General features: G+C 67.5%; 1 protein-coding gene across 2 annotated transcripts; it reads left to right on the top strand.

The window, feature by feature from the left end:
* The first annotated feature begins 2,230 nt into the window (after positions 1-2,230).
* CHRNA4 (cholinergic receptor nicotinic alpha 4 subunit) lies at positions 2,231-17,850 on the top strand. 2 transcript variants are annotated; one of them, XM_021077821.2, is made up of 6 exons: positions 2,231-2,492; positions 3,879-4,030; positions 7,069-7,113; positions 7,193-7,302; positions 10,300-11,572; positions 14,045-17,850. In XM_021077821.2, exons 1-6 carry the CDS (start codon positions 2,405-2,407, stop codon positions 14,168-14,170), a joined length of 1,794 nt encoding a protein of 597 aa, XP_020933480.1. In that variant the 5' UTR covers positions 2,231-2,404; the 3' UTR covers positions 14,171-17,850. The 2 variants fall into 2 exon arrangements, with proteins under 2 accessions (XP_020933480.1, XP_084860366.1); XM_085004240.1 differs by lacking the exon at positions 7,193-7,302.
* The last annotated feature ends 1,336 nt before the right edge of the window (positions 17,851-19,186 follow it).

The following is a 19,186-nucleotide window of genomic DNA, read 5'->3' as shown; positions in this document are numbered from 1 at the left end:
AAGGCAATACCACCTTATACGCCAATGACACACTGCACTGTCCCGGTTGCCAGGCGAGGTGACATTGAGCTCTGCCTCCCAGGGATGCTGAGGCTGCTGGGGGAGATTGCAGAAGGACTGGAGTGTGGCTGGCCTCTGTCACTAAGAGAGGAGTGTGGGTTCTGCTCTGCAGGGCACTGGGCAAGGCACCTTCAGCTCCGGGACGCCCTGGAGCAGGGATGGGCCAAGAACACACCTGGGAGCCACCAGGACTTGCCCTTTCCCTGCCCTGAGGGCTTGGCAGGTTCTGAACCTTGTGTGGCCCAGTGCCCTGCTGCGTGGGGGCTGGGGTGGTCCGGAAGGTCTCCCAGAGGGCCGGCCTCCTGGCTTCAGGAGAGAGCACCATGGGGTTCCCCCAGGAGGTCCAGCCTGGCGGGGCAAGGGCCAGCCCTGGCACACGCCACGCCGGAGGCAGGGTGCAGACCCTGAAGCCAGATGGCTGGCCCATTAGAGCCCTGGCACTGACTCCATCACCTTGGCATGGGGCATAACCCCTCTGTCCGTCCATTTCTTCACTGGGACACACAGGTGACAAAAGAGCTCGCCTCACAGGGGTGCTGTGGGAGCTGCACCCATGTGTCTCACTGGCTTTGGGCGGCACCTAGGAAGTCCGTGGACAGGGTGGAGGCCACCACCCCTGCTGAGACGGGTCACTGCTCAAGGCCAGGCATTTTGAAAGCCCTATTTGCAGGCACCAGCCAGAGCAGCCAGATAGCTTCTGCGAGGGGAGCCCTGGAGGCCTCAGAGCAATCTTGAGAGGCGTCTGAGCTAAACCGGGGTCAGAGGGCAGGAGGGCTGGGGGAGGGGGAGTGGAGATGGGGGAGGAGCAGTGGAGATGAGGAGGCGGGGGAGAGGAGGGAGAGGAAGAGGGGGAGGGGTGGGGGAGACCAGAGGGGAGGGGCTGCAGCTGAGGGGATGGGGAGCGGGGACCACTGCTGCTGGAAGCTGCCACCGCTGCCGTTACTTGCAGAGCATTGCCTGTGAGGGGTGGGGACCAGGGAGAGAACACAAGCTGGGCTTTCAGCCCCTTGAGGGTGGGCACCCAGGCGGGAGCAGCGGGAGGTCTCCACGCCTCCTTCTCCGGCCCACTCCGTGGACACAGGGCTCCGTCTGGGGCTCCGACCCCCTGCAGAGCCCAGGCGGCTGCGGTGCCCAGGGATGGCTGCCAGGCCTGTGATTCTGGGGAGGGGTGCCCGCAGACTGTGGTTCTGCTGCACAACGCAGCCCCTCCCGGCCCCTCCTCTGAGCCCCTGCTGCTTGGTCTGTGGCTACCACCACCCACCTGAGGGCGGAGTCCCTGCCGGACACGAGCGAGCGGCAGTCCCAGCATCCCTGTTGCTGCTGATATTGTTCAAGACTAGCCCAGGGCGCCTCGGGTCTGTTGTCCGGGCACTGGGCCCAGGAGCCTCCGTGGCCGCCCCTCAGCAGCTGCCCACCACGCATGGGATGGGGGGCTGCCCTCGCGGCTGCGCAGTCCACGGCCTGCACACGGTGCAGAAGTGGGGGCTGCGGGCCCCAGCCCAGGCTCGGAGGCAGCAAGAAGCGGCTTCTCGGGGCAGGGGCGGGGCGTTAGGGTCCTTCCCGTCCCCCACCCCCCGGAAAGCTGGCTGTGGGGGCGGGGGGGGGGGGCAGGCTTCCCTGGACGTTTCCTGGTCAGCAGGGGCCCGCTGGTTGGGGGTGGGCTCTGTCTTGACCGCCTCCTTGGGGAAGACCAGGAAGGACCTGGATTTCCAAACTGCAGATGGGGGCGGGGGGTGGGGGATGAAGTTGACCAGAGGCGCGCGGGGCGCCCCCCGAGCGCCTGGAGGCCCTGGGTGAGAGGAGGCTCTCCGGGCAGGCGACAGGGTGGCAGAGCTGGGGGCCCTGAGTGTCTCGTGGTTGGCAAACCGGACCACACCGGAATCTCCTAGTCGCAGGCGGTGACTACCGGGCCCCCACCCATGGCTGGGGCACGTCCCAGCCCCAGGAGGTCGCAGGAAACTTTACCCCCGCGCGGGGCCGAGCCAAGCCTCCGCGTCCCCTGTCGCTTGCGGGCCGTCCCCCTGCTCCTCCCCCTCCCCCGGTCCTCGCCCTCCCTGCCGCTCCCTCCTCCCTCCCCTCCCTCCCCCCCTCCCCTCCCTCCCCTCCCTCCCCTTCCCCTCCCCCTCGCCCGGCTGGAGGCGGGCAGGTCCGGGCGGGACCGCGCCTCTGCCCACAGCCCCGCGCTCCCGGCCGGGTGTCGCCGCCGCGCCCCGCGGGAGGAGCGGCCGAGCCAGGCCCGGCGGAGCGAGCGGCCGGCGCAGATGAAGTTGGGCGCGCGCGGAGCCCGGAGCAGGGGAGCGGCGGAGCGGGGAGCCGCCCGCATCTAGAGACCGCTCGGTGCGCCATGGAGCTCGGGGGCCCGGGGGCGCCGCCGCCGCCGCCAGTGCTGCTGCCGCCGCTGCTGCTGCTGCTGGGCGCCGGCCTCCTGCCCGGTAAGTTTGCGAGCGCCGGGCGGACCCCCTTCCGCCCGGTTCAGGGCGGCCTCGGGCCTCGGGAACCCGAGGAAGGGAGGCTCCCGGCTGCGGTCCCGGCCGCGGGTGCGCGCAACGGGGCGGCCGCGGAGGCTGCCCACCCCCGGGGCGCCCAGGCTGTCCCGCAGCGCGAGCCGAGCCCGGCGAGGAAGGAGTTGACTCACCGGCGATGGGGGACGGGGCTTTGGGTGGGTGTGAGGTGCTGCTTCTGTCGCTGGACCGAGAAGCTCCAACTTGGATGGAGAGAGGCCCGGCCCTTCTCGCCGCCCGGCATTTATTCATTCTGCCAAATTCCCCCCCAGACTCCCGCGCACCGCCCCCTCCCCTGGGCCCGCGATTTGGGGGATCAGAGGGGTGACCTCAGCCCTTGGAAGGGCCCCCCAGGAAGTTCAGGCTCCCTCCTCCCGTCCCCTGGGAGGCCACTTTGCTCTCGAAGGGTGAGTGGAGGGAATTTAACCCCTCTCCCCGCCTCACTGCCGGAGGGACAAGAAGAACAAGCCTGGGGCTCTGGGCTGGAGTGAAGGGTCCTGGGGTCTAGGATCCCAGGGGGCCTTGAAAATGCCCTCCTGAGGTCCTGTCCGCGAGTCAGTGCAAAGAGCAGGGTGGCAGGGGTCTTCTGTCCCCCTCCTCAAACCCCTCCATCATGCAGTGGCCCCAGGCGACCAGGAAGTCCTAGGACCACAGATGGGCCAGTGGGCTGGGCTGGACGAGGGGACCCCCTCCCCAGGCCCGCTTCAGACCTGGTCATTGAGAGCAGGCTGTGTGTGTCTGTCCGAGAACACAGGGTGCTGTGTTCACTGTCAGGGCCTGGGCTTCCAGTGCCGTTTAGGCGCCAGGGCACGGTTCTCCCTGGGTGATGGCTTGGGGCTGCTGCAGCCCCAGGAAACAGGCTCTCGGTGGCCAGACCCTCACTCCCCTTCCTCCATATCCCTGCCTGGCCTGCCCCCACTGCCCCTTGTCCCTTCATGTCATGCAGTCACCGCCACCTTGCGCTCTGAGGCAAGGGTCTCAGGACTCTGCTAGCATTTAGAGGTGCAGCACCCTCCCACAGCCACGGTCCCACGGGGAGGCTTCCGAATGGGCTCCTTGGTGTCAGTGGTCCACGTTCATGGGGAGGCCAGGTGCTGGGGAAGCCCCTCTGCAGAAGTTGCATTATAGACCCGGGGGAGGAGGAGAAACTGGCCGCACGTAGGGCAGCATGTGCAAAGGTCCTGGGGTAGGAGGGCTGAGCCCTGAGGACCCAGAAGGGAGACCAGGGGCTGAGCATGGCCTGGCGGGAGGCCGGAGGGGCAGCTAGGATGGCCACCGTCCCCTGCCCTGGAGTGGCACACCTGCTTGTCCCCGCAGCCAGCAGCCACGTGGAGACCCGGGCCCACGCGGAAGAACGGCTGCTGAAGAAGCTCTTCTCTGGCTACAACAAGTGGTCCCGGCCCGTGGCCAACATCTCGGATGTCGTCCTTGTGCATTTCGGCCTGTCCATTGCACAGCTCATTGACGTGGTAGGTGCCAGGGCTGGGGTGGGGGGACCTCCGGGTGGGGCTGCCACATGTGGACCTGAAGGAAGCACCATGTCAGGGAAGAGGCTGGCCTGGGGGTGGCCCCAGGGCTGGGGGAGCCTGGAGGAGCGGGGAGGGCCGTGTGTGTGTCCGAGCCCTGCACAGCCAGTGGGAGGCAAGGCAGGTTCTGTGCAGCCGCCCCAGGCCCTGGCCTTTCCACCCCCTCCGCAGGGGGTCAGAGCCACCACCCTCAGAAGCAGAAAACAGCTCTGCAGACCCAGTGACAGAGCTGCAGGGGCTTTTGTGTGAATTGTGGCACCGAGTCGGGGAGGGGCTGCGGTGCCCTGGCAAGACCCTGACCTCGACCTGGTTTAGGAGGCCCCACACTGTCCACCGGTCTGGGACAGGTGTCCTGGCGAGTCAGGCTGTCCATCGGGGGTGTGTTGACCTTCTCAGTTGAGGACCAAGGAGGCTACTGGGGAGAGGCTGTGAGTCCAGCTTCCGAGTGGCCACAGCTCTGGGGGAGCTGGGCATCCAGCCAGGGTGGGGCCGCCCTGTGGGTCTGACAGCTCGGGGCAGCGTCCCCAGGGCCTTGGCATGTGGGCTCCGGCTGGCGGGGAGGGGGCCTGGGGAGCCCGCTTCCCTGGCCCCTCGGAGGTGCGCAGCGGCTGGGTTGGGCTGGAGCCTCCACACGAGGACCCACAGGCAGCTCTGGCCCCACGGAAGGAGCTGGGACTGGTCCAGCCACAGGGCCAGGCGGTGTCTCCACCCGCCTCCCCCACTCCTCTGCTGGGACCCCACCCCCAGGTAGGCCCCGTGAGGGCAGAGCCTCCCGCTCTGGAGTCTGGAGGCCCTGGTTGGTTCCAGGCTCGTGCCCGGCATGTTGGTGACCCTTGGTGCCCTGATCTTCTCACCTGAGGAACGGGTGAGGGGGACGGTGCCATCTGGGGCTGAGCGAGCAATGTTGGTCTGAGGGGCTTTGGGAGGTGGGAGGGGCTGTGGCCACATTCGCGTGGACAGGAAGGGCCGCGCGTGGGCCCCCTTAGCAGAGACCCAGTCAGTCATGCCGTCCAGGCCCGTGACCTCAGACCTCCTGGAACCAGCCTCAGGCACTCCCTGTAAGGAACTCCTGGCTGGGGTGCAGCTGGAAGGCAATGTGAGATCGTGGGGTTCCGCCACCGCTTGCAAATGCTGTTCCCGGTGGCGGCCGTGGCCGCGTGCTCTGGGCCGGCGGCACCCCGGCCTGGCCTCCCGCCTGAGCTCCCGGGGCTGTCCCATCGCCCCCATATTGCCACGTCTCCCGAGTTTGTCCAGGAAAGACTGGGCCTGGAGCACGACAGCTCCCAGATGCCGGCCAGGGACCCGCCCGAGGCCCCAAGGATGGGAGCCGCTGCCGGGCTCTGCTGTCCGTGGACATGCCTGCGCACGCGTGTGTGCAGGTGCTCGTCCTGGGAGCTGACCTCTGTGGAAGGGGCCGCCCCTCGCCTCTCTCTGCCCGGCTCTTTGTGGGGCCCGGGTGTTTGCGGCAGGTCTGTGCCCAGGGCTGAGCGCATGAACGTGCAAGTTCACGTTCATGCCTGCCGAGGAGGCTGAGGAATCCCTGGGTGCTTCTGGGTCCCGGGCTGATGTTTCCCGCCCCTGAGTATGCGGAGGGCACGTCACACGGGTGCCTGGGGGACAGCTGCGGGGCGGGGGGGACAGACAGGCACGTGGGGAAGGAGGCCAGGCCCCGCCACCTTGAAGCCTGTCCTGAGCCTGGGGTGGGGGAGGGGCAGGGCAGGGCAGGGCTGCCCAGAGGGAAGGGCAGGCGCAGGGCGAGGGCCGCACTGCGGGACTGCTCTGCCGAAGTCCTTGGATGAGGTGTCCGGGCCCCGCTCAGGTCACACTGATCCAGCATCCTCCGGCGGCCTGTCCCAGGTGGCCCTGCCGGAGAGCAGGCCAAGGGCAGTGCCAGGGCCGCTCCCGTGGCCTGTCCCCGGGGGAAGCACGGGGAGGCCTTTGGACACAGCCCCACCCCCGACCTGGTCCAGGCTCGGGCGTTTTTCTTGCTCCACTGGCCTTGGGTGTCCTTGGCCTCAGCAGTTGTCCCCGTGGCCTGCGTGTCTCAGGTCTGGGGCGGGTGAGCGCAAAGATTGGGCCTGCAGAGCAGGAAGAGTCTTGTCAGGGAGCCACTCCCCGTGCCCTGTGTCCAGACCCTGTGCCACCACCTCGGGTCCCCGCAGGCACCTGCTCTCTGAGGGGTCCTCTCATCATCAGCTGCCGAGCACCCCGACCCCAAGCCTGGGCCAGGAGCCAACCCCCGCCCAGCCCCGCTCTGAGTGGTTGTGGTGTGGCTGTGGTTCCTGGAGGTCAGCTCAGCAGCCCCAGAGCAGGGCGTGAGGACTCTGAGGCTTTCTGTCCCCACAGACCCCTGCGTCCCCGCACCCGGGCTCCCTTCTCCTGCCTGCACTCCGGGAACGGGACCGAGGAAGGCCATGGAAGCGGGGGTGCAGGAGGGAGGGGGGAGACTGGAAGGGACCTCAGGGTGCATGGTCCGCTCTGTGCGCTGGGACAGGTGGCCTCCCAGTGACCTGGGGATGAGCCTGCCGGGCCTCTGCTCGCACCTCACTTGTTCAGCCCCTTGCTGTCCACCTCCAGGGCCTGAGGCTCGGGTCCTAGATGGGCAGTTGGACCAGGGCCCTGCTTGGCCAGTGAGTAGGGTGGCTCTGGGGTAGTGGGAGGGGCGTGCCAGCTCACCAGGGCCCTTCTGCAGGGCAGCTGCCTGGCCAGGCGGGCGGGGCCCTGGGAGGGGTGCAGGTGGGCAGCTGTGACGTCGTCCGAACCCTGCCCTCCTTCTCTTCCTGGAGAAGCTCGGGAGGCCTTGTCCCCGCGGCCCTGAGTCTCCTCCGGCCGCCATCCTGGGCTTGGTTGCCTTCAGGGACGAGGCGCTCTCTCCCTCCTGAGCTCCCCCACTCCCTAGGGTCAGCTCCTGGCTGTCCCTGTGGGCGAGGAAACTTTGTCGCCCACCCGAGGGTCACCTCCTCCTCTCCTCCGTGTCCCAGGATGAGAAGAACCAGATGATGACGACCAACGTGTGGGTGAAGCAGGTGAGTGGGAGGACCTCCCCCCCGGCCCCCCGGCGCCCTCCCACCCCCCCCACCCCACCTCTCTCCTCCCCTCCCCCAGGAGTGGCACGACTACAAGCTTCGCTGGGACCCTGCTGACTACGAGAACGTGACCTCCATCCGCGTCCCCTCCGAGCTCATCTGGCGGCCTGACATCGTCCTGTACAACAAGTGAGCCAGGCGCTTGGCGGGCAGGCCTGGCAGGGGCCTGACCCCTGCGGTGCCCCAGCCCCGCGGCTCCTGTGAGACGCTGAGCAAGAGGCTGGCATGTGTGTGCGGCCCCCTTGGCGCCAGGGTCCAGGCTGAGCTTGGGGGGAGGAAGAGGGAGCAGCGGAGGGTGTTGGCGGCGGGGCGGGGAGAGGGGGGCGGGACACAGCAGCACAGACACGGCGGGGGGTGGGGCTCAGTCTCTCTCCTGGGGCCGGGACGGGTCGGAGCCCTTCCCAGGATGACTGGGGCCCTGCTGCTGCGGCTCCCCTGGGATCTGGAGTCATTTCCGGGCTCTGTCCCTGGCAGGGACGTGGCCCCAGCACACACAGCTCAACTGGAACAAAGGGCAGCTGCCTGGGGAGCTCTGGGAAGGGGAGAGGAAGCCCCAGAGCACCTGCCTGGCCCGGCTCGTGCCCTGCCCTTCCCTCTGTGCTCGCAGCTCCTGCACAGACGTCACCGAAGTCCCCAGGCCCCGGCTCATCACACTCCAGCAAACAAAGCCTCTGTCTGGGCCTTGCGTCCGGGCTCCTGTGAAGCTGAGATGAAATCTGATTGTTTGAGGATGTCTCTGTGCTGGGGACCCAGGGTTTTACGGGCACGGCCGTGGCAAACAGTGGACTCCAGCGGACCGGTGTCCTTGAACTTGTCCTTCCCGGGACCCTCGTGTGGTCCCTGACCTTGGGGCAGCCTGACGTCCTCTCGTGTCCCCCGGCTCTGCTGTGTCACTGCCGGGCCAGCTCCCTCTGAACCGGATCCGCGCTGGCAGATCCAGACTCGGCCCAGGCGGCAGAGCCCCCGCCGCACTTACAAAGAAAGCCCACGGAGTGCTGGCTTCCCTCCGACCTCAGCGTCTGCGCGCAGCCCCCTGCCTTCCCAGCAAGACCCCAGCGCTCTGCACAAAAGCCCCTCCTGGGCCCCCGGGCTTGGGGCTGACCTACAAAATGCTGCTATTTGATTAAGAACGATCGGGCTCCTCTTCCAACTGAATTGATTCCACTAATGGTAGCGGGCAGAGTGGCTGCACGGGAGGGAGCTCAGAGATGATTTTTGGGGCTGCGTTAAGTGGGGGGGTGTCAGCTTGTCAGGTGGAGGGCGGGTCAGGCTCTCCGCTCTCCCTCTGAAAGCTACCCTGGGGTCCTCCAGCCCCTGGTCTCCCTGGGTCCACACTCAGCTCTCCCAGCCGCCTGGCCCCCCAGGACCTACCGCTAATCTGCCAAAGTGGCTCTTTGATCCAGAGAAGGTACCAGGAGCACTTGTGCTCCGGGACCAGCAGAACATCCCTAGGTAGGATGGTACCAATGGCAAAGCCGCTCTGGGATCCCAGCAGACCCCACAGGACGGCAGCCCTGGAGGCGGGGGGCCACCCCCAAATCCCCTCCTTCTCTCACCTCCTTGCCCAGACATGTCGGGTAGTGGGCTACACCCCCAGCTTCTCTCGGGGGCTGTGATGGACACTGAGGCCCTCGGATGGGGCTGGGTCTCGGGGCTGGTGGCTGATACTGGCCCGGCCGTGGCCACTGAGGAGGCCCGTTGCCAGGGGCAGCGGGTGGCTACTGGCCAGGCCCGTGTGCCCTTGAGCGTGGCCAAGGGGTGCTCCCAGGCTGCTGGGTGAGGAGCGGGGGCGGCTTTTCTAAAAGCTCTGGGGCACCCCTTCGAGGTCGGGGATGTGCCTGAGACCATGCTGTACCCTGGGGTCTTCCCTATGCCAGCCCTTCAGGCAGCGGGTCCCACGCAGATGGGCATCTAACTCCTGGAGCGGGAACCTGGGCTGCCCGGGGGGGCTCCCTCTCTCCCACCCAGCGTGGGCCGCGGCTCCCTGTGGCAAGCCCAGTTGGGTGGTTCTGTCCCGCTGTCCATTCCTCCTGGGCTTCCTGGGGACACAGCTCTGTGGGGTGGTGCTCTGTCCCCTGGCACGGGGAGCCAGCTGTGCAGAGAGGGACGGGACTTTGTGTGGTGGCGACAGCTTTCCCTGGGACGAGCTGCTCCTTCCTGGGGCTGCTGGGCGGCTGGGTCCCACATGCAGAGCGAAGGACTGGCCCTGGGCCCCGTGAGGACCTTGCTGGGGTTGGCCGCGCCCTCGGCACGGGAGCGCAAAGACAGAGCATGGTGGCCGCTGTCCAGTGGTCCTCGGTCCTGGGACCAGCTGTCCACGGAGTGTCCTCAGGCAGGAGAAGAGGCGTCCGTCCACATCTCAGAGCTGAAGTTGCAGGGCTGCCTGAGGGCCTGGGTCCACCCCTCAGTGGGCGCCAGACATGGTCCGAGTGGCCCCTGCAGCCCAGGCCACACCCGCTCGGGACCGAGAGGAGAGTGGCTGACTCTGGGGGCCGACAGGGCTCTCGGGGGCTGTGGGCAGGTGTCCCTGTGTCCTCACTTCTCATCCTGCCGACGTGCTCCCCGGCCCCCCTCCCACCCCTGTGGGTGACTTTGGAGGAGAAAATCGAGGGCCCGTGGCCATCCGGAGGCCCAGGCCCGGGGCTGGTGCTCTGCCCACCAGGGGAGGGGCCGGGACGGCAGCCCCGAGTACTGGCGCCTCCCAGGCCTGCGCACAGGCGCCTCAGACAGGAGGGCCGATGGCCTGGAGTGTGACAGATGGGGTCCAGGTCCAGCTCGGGGACGCGGGGGGCGGGGCAGCGGCACCCAGTCTTTGCCTCAATGGGCCCTGGAGCCCTCGCCTGTGCAGGAAGGGGGGTCCTTCCCACCTCTGAGTTTGGGGCTCGGTAGGGAGGGAGCAGGGCGGGCTCAGCGTCACCGACACGCCCGGTCTGGAGCCGGTGGTGGCTTCTGCCCAGCCCCAGGGGGAACCACAGGGTCCCCAGGGCCCTCGATGCGGCCCGGGCGGCCTTTCCAGCCCACAGTCGGGCATCCCCTGCAGCCAGCGTGGGCGTCGGGCAGCGTCCGGGCGGCGTGTCGCCCCGGGGGAGGGCGGCAGGCGCCTCACGTGGCTCTCTCTCCGCGCAGCGCCGACGGGGACTTCGCCGTCACGCACCTGACCAAGGCCCACCTCTTCCACGACGGGCGCGTGCAGTGGACGCCCCCCGCCATCTACAAGAGCTCCTGCAGCATCGACGTCACCTTCTTCCCCTTCGACCAGCAGAACTGCACCATGAAGTTCGGGTCCTGGACCTACGACAAGGCCAAGATCGACCTGGTGAGCATGCACAGCCGCGTGGACCAGCTGGACTTCTGGGAGAGCGGCGAGTGGGTCATCGTGGACGCCGTGGGCACCTACAACACCCGCAAGTACGAGTGCTGCGCCGAGGTGTACCCCGACATCACCTACGCCTTCGTCATCCGCCGCCTGCCGCTCTTCTACACCGTCAACCTCATCCTGCCCTGCCTGCTCATCTCCTGCCTCACGGTGCTGGTCTTCTACCTGCCGTCCGAGTGCGGCGAGAAGGTCACGCTCTGCATCTCGGTGCTGCTCTCGCTCACCGTCTTCCTGCTGCTCATCACCGAGATCATCCCGTCCACCTCGCTGGTCATCCCGCTCATCGGCGAGTACCTGCTCTTCACCATGGTCTTCGTCACTCTCTCCATCGTCATCACCGTCTTCGTGCTCAACGTGCACCACCGCTCCCCGCGCACGCACACCATGCCCGCCTGGGTCCGCCGCGTCTTCCTGGACCTCGTGCCGCGCCTGCTGCTCATGAAGCGGCCGTCCGTGGTCAAGGACAACTGCCGGCGGCTCATCGAGTCCGTGCACAAGGGGGCCGGCGCCCCGCGCTTCTGGCCCGAGCCCCCGGGCGAGCCGGACAGCGGCCCCGCGCCGCCGCCGCCGCAGCCCTCGCCGGGGCCGGGCCCCCCTCCCGCCGGCCCCCGGGCCCCGGGGCTCGCCAAGGCCAGGTCCCTGAGCGTCCAGCACGTGTCCAGCCCCAGCGAAGCGCCGGAGGGCGGCGTGCGGTGCCGGTCTCGGAGCCTCCAGCCCTGCGTTCCCCGAGGGGAAGGCGCTGCCCAGGCCGACGGCCCGGCGCACGACGACGACGCCACCGCCGCCGCCGCCACCGCCGCCCCGGCCTCTCTGACCAAGGCCCCCTCGGCCGAGCTCCCGCCCCCAGACCAGGCCTCCCCCTGCGAATGCAAGTGCAGGAAGGGGCCCGGGGTCCCCAGCACGGCCCTCCAGGCACCCCGAGCCAGAGCGCCGCCCCCGCCCCTGTCTCCGGCCCTGGTGCGGGCGGTCGAGGGCGTCCAGTACATCGCGGATCACCTGAAGGCGGAAGACACGGACTTCTCGGTGAGTCCCTGCCGCGGCCGCGGCGCTCGGGGCCCACTGCCCTATCCACTCTGAGGGAGGGCGCGGCGCGGCTGGCGAAAACCCCAGAAACCAGGGCCCAGACCCGGCCGCTCAGGCTGGGGCCCCTGCCTTGCCTGCTCCCCCTTCCCAAGCCTCCAGCACCAGCCAGGGGCCTTGGGGCGGCAGCGCAGTCGGTCGGCAGGGTGGATCTCGGGGTGTTCCCTTTGAGCCTCAGGGCCAGGGAGTCTGCAGCCGGGGTTGGGGGCCAGCAGCACCCTCTGTACCTGGAGAGCGCCTCCCTCTGACCTCGGCCCAACACTGCGCCCCTGGGCCCCTGGGTGGCGGCTGGGGCGTCTGGGCTCTGCAGTTGGGGTGAGAGGCACGGAGGAGAGCCAGGAAGGGGCCGCGTAGCCTGGGGAGGAGGGGCGTTCAGGCCCAGGACACAGCCCTGCCCCTCTGGCAGCACCCCCACGCCAAGCTGGGCAGACCAAGCATGGGGTCCAGGCGGGGTGCAGGGTGGGTGCTCAAATGCGGCTGAGACTGGGGCCCTGTGGAGCCGGGAGGGCTGGGGCTGCTCCTTGAGGCCCGGGCTCTGCCGGCCACATCTTGGGGTGCCTGCAAAGGGGGTGCCAGGCTGATGGCCCAGCCCCTATTGTTCAGGGCAAAGGTCGGGGAGGGGGGAGGGCACTGGTCGGGCCGCTTGGTCTTGCTGACCTACTGCTCAACCTGGGCATCGGTCCTGCCGCGTCAACCTTGCTCCACGTCCGCTTCCTCCTGGCCGTCACACGGGCCCCCGGAGCGGGCGAGACCCTCTTGTTCCCTCCCCGAACCTCCTGGTCCTTGGCCTCCTTGGGGGATGGCTGCGGTCGTTTACGGGACACGTGTGATCCCTGGAGACCGTCATTCTGTAGCCGAGGCCCCCCAGCAGGGAGCCGGTCTCCCAGTCACCCTCCTGAATCCCAAGGGGCTGTGAGGCATGTGGGGGTTTCTGGAAGGTTCCGCCTGGGGCCGTTTTGCTGCCGGCTCTTGCCACTCTGACCCTGCTGTGCGGGTCTGGGGGCTGCTGAGCAGAGATCTCAGCCGTCCTCTGCCCCGGCGGGCCCCTCGTCCCCAGACCCCCCCACCCGCCTCGCGGCCCCACTGTTGTGACCTCGTTCTGGCTCCGTTCTGGTTCTGAGCGTCATCCGGGCTTTGGGGAACAGCCGACGTCACAGGACCCGGCCCGGGATGGGGCGGTGGCGGCTTTGTCCGCGAGCGTTTCATCTTCCGAGGGGCGGTTGAAAGGCAGCGCGGAGGCCGCCCCCCCCCGCCGGGCCGCTCCCTGGAACAGCGGTCCGGCGCGCGCGTCTAAGCGACCCCGTTGGCTCCTGTTTCCTGAGAATAAACGCGGCCCTTTCAGCTCTGGCTTAAAACCGTCACGATGCCTCCGATTACTTTAAAAAATCAGAGCAGAAAACGGCATGAAGAATCCTCAAAACGGGGGAGCCGCACCCGCCCTCGCCCAGGCCTGAGGGCGCTGTCAGTGTCCAGATGGCCTGAGCTCGGGCTGTGTCCTTCCTGGTCACTCAGGTGCCCACTGCTGTCCACCCAGACCCGCCTGCGGCCTCCTGAGGCTTTGCCCCAGGTCACCCCAGGTGGAGGTGTAGCTGTGGCCGGACCCCCGTCGCCCTGGGGCTCAGTGTCCCCATCTGTGGATGGGCCATAGGGCCCCCTCCTCGCAGGGTCCATGGGCGCAACGGCGGGGGCCGTGCCCAGAGCTCCCTCCAGCTGCCCTCTGGCCTCAGGGTCTGTGTCCCACCTCGCTCCCAGGGTCCCGCCCCTGACCCCTGTGCAGCCCCCCGTCCATCTGGCAGCTGCTCTTCGCAGGGTCTGCCCGCAGCACAGGGCTGTGCCTGCCTCTCACGTGTGACCTTCTCCTTCGAGGGGCCTTAGGGACAGACTGAGAAACCCCACGGACCTGTGAGGGGCCTTGGGACCCAGGGGCAGCCACGCGAGCCCCTCCCCCAGGCTCTTGGTAGGGTCAGGCCCTGTTACCAGGATGCCCCCCGGGCCTCGCCCTGCACGGCCAGGGGCTGCGGGCGCCCCCGCCCAGGCCTCACTTGCTCCATCTGCAGATGGGGGTCTGCTCCCTGGTCCCCGTGCCCCAGCTTTAGCTGACCCGGAACGAGGTCACCGTGACAGCCGGACCCTGGCTTTCCTCCTCGGAGCTCAGGTACTAGGCCAGGCAGGTGCAGTCCCGGGGCCACGAGGCCAAACGCTGTCTCCCGTGGTGGCCCTGCGGTCCACCCCCCACGGAGGGCGTCGACCCCCCGCAGGCCAGAGTGTTTCTGCGTCCAGACGTCAGCTGGGCAGGTCGTGTCTCTGGGCCCTTCCCCGGCCGTCGCCTCAGACAGGAGGCCTGCGCCCTGGTGACCTTGGCTGCGGCAAGGCCTGAGGGTGGCGGCCCGGAGTGACCGTGTGTGTCGCCCGCAGGTGAAGGAGGACTGGAAGTACGTGGCCATGGTCGTCGACCGCATCTTCCTCTGGGTATTCGTCATCGTCTGTCTGCTGGGCACCGCCGGCCTCTTCCTGCCGCCCTGGCTGGCCGGCATGATCTAGGGGCCAGGGCGCCGGGTCGCAGCGGCTCTCGGGCTGTTCTCGGCTCTCCGCGGGGCTCCCCGCACGCGCCAGATTGCCCCCCTTCTTCTGCTGCGAGGCGGCCTTGGAGGAAGCTGCTGCCCCTGGGGGAGGCCGGCTCTGGGGCCGGTCAGGGCTTGTCCACATGCAGGGTGGTGTCCCTGCTGTCATTAAAGTGTATGGGGGGCATGGCAGCGTGGTGGCCTCCTGCCCATGTGCCCACCCTCGGCAAACTCTCCAGGGGCCACGACCCTCAGCCCCTCCCGGCCCCCCAAGCGCCCCCCACCTGGGTCCTCGAGGCCCAGGCACTGAGCCCGGCCTGGCCGCCCCCCACCTCCCCGCGCGTGGGCATCTTGGGTCCTTGGACCTGCTCTCTGACCCCAGAGGAGAGTCATTTGCCAGCAGATCCAAGCAGGGCATTTATTTCGGTCCTTCTGGGCAAATGAGTGAAAAGCCAGGTCTCGTGCCCATGGGGCCTTGGGGTGGAGTTGCTGGGTCTGGTCCTGCCTGGAGGAGAATCAGGGGGCAGGTCCCGTGGGGGAGGGGCCGCGGGCGCTGGGGAGTCTAGAAGTCCCCCTTCCAGGGGTGCTGGGGGTCTCGGGCAAGCACTTGTCAGGGCCCTGGTGACACCCCCCAGGCCCCCGTGGGCCCTGATCCTTGGCGAGGGGCCTGGTCCGGGTTCCTTGTCAATTCTCCAGGACACCCCGCCTGGGGGGCTCCCCTCTGCGCCCCGCCTGGGGGCTCCCCTCTGCTCCCAGCCTGGGGGCTCCCCTCTGCTCCCAGCCTGGGGGGCTCCCCTCTGCTCCCAGCCTGGGGGGCTCCCCTCTGCTCCCCGCCTGGGGGCTCCCCTCTGCTCCCAGCCTGGGGGGCTCCCCTCTGCTCCCCGCCTGGGGGCTCCCCTCTGCTCCCCGCCTGGGGGCTCCCCTCTGCTCCCAGCCTGGGGGGCTCCCCTCTGCTCCCAGCCTGGGGGGCTCCCCTCTGCGCCCAGCCTGGGGGGCTCCCCTCTGCTCCCAGCCTGGGGGGCTCCCCTCTGCGCCCAGCCTGGGGGGCTCCCCTCTGCGCCCAGCCTGGGGGCTCCTCTGGGCACAGACACGGGAAGGGCCTCTCTGACGTGGGCGCCACAATGAACCCCGTCCCTGAGGACATCTCATCCTCTGACTCAGGACCCTGTGGGGTGTGGTCCCTGGGGGGGCTCCCACACAGCCCAGGAGCCTCTGCCCACACCACACAGGGCTGCCCTGCCAGGAGGTGGGAGAGAGGTCCTGGGGCCCAGTGTCCCCCATCAAGGCTGAGCACCAGGCGGCATCTGCCGTGTCCCTGTGACCCTGGGAAGACTCGGCCCTGGATGCGGGTCAAGGGTGGCGCTGCCCCAGCTGTCCTGATTCCTCGGAACCCTCAGGCTCCAGGTGCCCCGGGGGAGGGGGTGAGCAGGACCTGGTGGCCACTCCCCCAGGAATGCCATCCGGTTGGAGGGCCCCTGCCCTCCCCCTCAGGGGGAGGGGACTCCCCCCCTATGATGGTCACACTCCCGCCTCTCGCCTCTCAGATCCCAGGGTCTCGGGGTGTGGCTGGCAGGTTGGAGCCCCGCGTCCCCCCCCCCGCCCCCGCGTACTTGGGGGAACAGAATGAATAATTCAGTGAAGTTCAGACTGAGCTCCTGGTGAACTGAACACTGGCTGCCAAGGGCCAGCCGGGCGGCAAAGCTGGGGCAGCGGAGTGGGGTGTATGGGGGGGGTCGTAGCCCCCCCCAGCCGCCTGGGAAGCAGGAGCAGCCCCAGCACATTTAGGGCCTGGTCTGCCCAGCTTTGGTCGGCGCTCGCCTCCCCGGGGGTCCCTGGGGCCGGATCCAGGCACCGGGCACAAGCCCAGGCAGCCAGTTCAGCAGGACCCAGGACCGGGTGGCCACCGGCCCGAGGAGGCAGCAGGTTCCGCACGTAAGCGCCTCAATCCGCCTTATGTAAGTGGATCCAGCGCGGACGTGGGGCGGCCCAGCCACACACGCTCTTTTCTGGGTCGGGAGAGACCGGAGCCCCTTCTTGTTTCTGCTTCTCCTCCTTTGAGACTCAGACACGAGTCGGGAAACCGCACGCGGGGCGCAGCTCTCACGTCCCCTCCAGAGCCACCCCCCGGCCCTTGGGGGTGTTTGTCCCCAGGGGGGTTATCGATGGAGGTAAATGTACCTCTGGCAAAATCCCTGGTCTTAAGCCCTCAGATCAGTGGGTTTTACTAAATTTGGCCCCAAGGCCCCGTCCCTGGAGCCCCCTCCCGGCCCCTTCCAGCTTGTGCCCCGGGGCAGCGCTGGCTCTGACCCTCGCCTGGGCTGGCAATGCCCGTCCCTGCCCTGGTGTGAGCGGACAACCCGTGTGCAGCCCCGCCCTCCCTCCCCTCGGGGGTGCCATGTGGCCGAGCCCCTCTGTGACCTTGTCTCATCTGCGAATAGTTGTGTCGTTAGCTGTGGAGTCGTGTCCTCCGTCTGAATAAACGAAAGCAGGTCTGTGTCCCTGTCCCCCGCGCGGGCCTCTGTCCAGTCGCCCTGACTCGGGCCACTGTCTGCGGTCTCGGGGGCGTTCTTCCCCTTTCTCTCTGTATTGACTGCGTTTCGTTTGTGTCTGGTGGCATTTGGACGCCCTGGGGCACCTCTTGTTGAAAACACTAACCCTTCCCCATTGAAATGTATAAAACCCGTTTCCTCATCTACCTGCCAGCTTGGAATGGTCTGGGGTCCTGGAGGGTTACTGCATCATGGCCAGAAGCTGGAAGCTGTGTCTTGTCATCTCCGGCAGCCCTTTGAAGAGTCAAACGCCCCTGTGATTATCGCCGCTTGGGACGTGTTCCGTCTCTCTGACTTTTCTGTTTACACGGGTTTCAGCCCCTTCCAGAGAGGACAACTGGATCCAGCCAGCCGACCCTGGAGGTTGTATATACAGTCAGCGCTTTTCCTCCTGTGGCTGCTCCTCCCTACAAAGCCTTTGTATTTTTCAAGAGTTTAATGAGGTGACATGAACCCTGTCTCCCACCTCCAAACAACGCGCGCACCCCAGCTGCCTCGGGAAATCGAACAGCCTAGAATTTAGTTCTAGGTCGCTCGAGACATGCGTGTCTGCAGAGGGCGCGATGATTCAGTAAACGGTGAATTTCTTTCTTTCTATTTTCTTTTGCCTTTTGGGGCTGCACCCAGGACACATGGACGTTTCCAGGCTAGGGGTCGAATTAGAGCTACAGCTGCTGGCCTACACCACAGCAACGCGGGATCCGAGCTGCGTCTGCGACCTACACCTCAGCTCACGGCAAGACCAGATCCTGAGCCATGGAGCGCGGCGAGGGGTTGAACCTGCGTCCTCATGGACCCTGGTTGGGTTTGTTACTGCTGAGCCGCGTGGTCAGTGACCGTCCCGCCCAGGGACGTCCCGGGGGTTGGGCCCAACTGCTGACCCTTCTCTTTCTGCGGAGCACCCGCCCCGGCCGGTTTCTCAGAGGAGCCTGTGTGCGTGTGACCCGCCTTCACGGACTTCGTGGGTCTCAGTCTGTCTTTCGGTGATGAATCTGCAGGGCGTAGATCTGAGCATTTTCCCTTCAGCCCTTTGAGGTCGCTTCCTCCCATCGCTGGCATCGAGCCGCGCCTGTTTCCTCCGTAGAAAGAATTTTAAAGAATTCCGCCTTCATCTGGGTCTGTTTTGCGTCAGTGGACAAAGGGTACACTTTGTTTGGCCGCCCGTGGCCTGAGGGTGTTCCTGGGCCGGGGATCCAACCCGCGCCCCAGAAGGGGCAATGCCAGATCCCTAACCGGCTGAGCCACCAGGGAACTCCCTAAGGGTACGTTTTAAAAGTGGGCCCGTTTGGCCCCGACCTTTCCTTCCGGGGGTGAGTCCTTCTGTAGCCCTCGGCTCCTTAACAGGGTGATTAGTCCCACGTTCCGACCCCGCCGGGACTGTTTCTTCTCAAAGCCCCTCATTGGGAGGCACCGGTTACATGCTATTTTTCTTTCTTTTTTCCCCTGAACTTTTCTGCTCTGTTTTCCTCACTGTTTCTCCTTACACCCATTAGTCTCGGCTTCGTGTTGTCTTGATCCAGCCTCCGTCTTAGAGACGCGAGTCTAAATGTCGGGCAGAAGGCGCCCTGGTTCCCCGGCCGGCCGCTCCCATGGCTCGTGTCCCTCGTTAACTCCTCCCCCAAACCCGGGGGCAGCGCCACGCGTGTGTGGGTGTGAGGGCGCGTGTGATCATGTGTGTGCACGGACACGGGGAGCCCCGCGGGGGGGCGTTTACTGTCCTGGGAGGGCCTCACGGGGGGCTGTGCCGTCAGCCCTTGAAGCGGGTCCAAGAGTAAAGAGCCAGCCCCCCCTCCCCGGGCTCTGTCTCCAGCCCCCACCCCCAGCCCGGCCAGGGGAGAGTCGCTGCCAACGGCCAGGATGTTGCTGGGCGGGGCAGGTGTCTGTCCCCTCCTGTGATGGCGGCTCTGGGGACACATTTCACCTGCCTCTCGCTGGCAGCATCCACACCCTCCTGCTGCTGCCCTCGGCTCTGCCCACCCGGCCTTGGAGACACGTGGGGCTCAGTCCCGGGACTGGGTGAGCCTGGCCTGTTTCACCTCACGGGAGCTGGGCCTGTGGGCTCCACTCACCTCTGAGATGACAGCACCCACACTTCTGCCCCCGTGAGCCCCACGCTCACCAATCCCCCGGCCCCTCCTCTCCACGTCTGGCTGCTCGGGGACCTGCTGTCCCCACAGCTGGCCCAGGGCTCAGCCCCTGCCCGCCCCTTCCCAGCCATCGCCTCCGCAGCCCAGCCACCTCCATCCCCAGGGGCGACAGACGGGATCCCCGCCCAGCTGGCCACCTGCAGTCTCACCTACAGACGCCAGGTCCAGGCCACGGCAGCCCCTGCTCAAAACCCCCAGGGACTTGTGTCGCTCTGAGGGCAAGACCCAGGCCCCTCCCCACAGCGCCCCCAGCATCCGTCGGGCTGACCCTCGTCCCCACCCTGAGCTCAGCTTCTCTGA

The sequence above is a fragment of the Sus scrofa genome, chromosome 17 (assembly GCF_054392235.1).
Source record: "Sus scrofa isolate SSC_HxYL_T2T_F1_AM1 chromosome 17, Sscrofa_HxYL_maternal_Yorkshire_Landrace_v2.0, whole genome shotgun sequence".
Lineage (NCBI taxonomy): Eukaryota > Metazoa > Chordata > Mammalia > Artiodactyla > Suidae > Sus > Sus scrofa.
The sequence above is the reverse complement of the archived record's forward strand: the minus strand, read 5'-3'. Positions and strand labels throughout refer to the sequence as shown.

What these genes read in the sequence shown, in the direction of transcription:
- CHRNA4 (XM_085004240.1), top strand. Translation starts at nt 2,405, where the DNA reads ATGGAGCTCGGGGGCCCGGGGGCGCCGCCGCCGCCGCCAGTGCTGCTG. An exon ending in GGGCGCCGGCCTCCTGCCCG is followed by an intron (nt 2,493 to 3,878) that starts GTAAGTTTGCGA and finishes TTGTCCCCGCAG; the next exon opens with CCAGCAGCCACGTGGAGACC. An exon ending in CCAACGTGTGGGTGAAGCAG is followed by an intron (nt 7,114 to 10,299) that starts GTGAGTGGGAGG and finishes CTCTCCGCGCAG; the next exon opens with CGCCGACGGGGACTTCGCCG.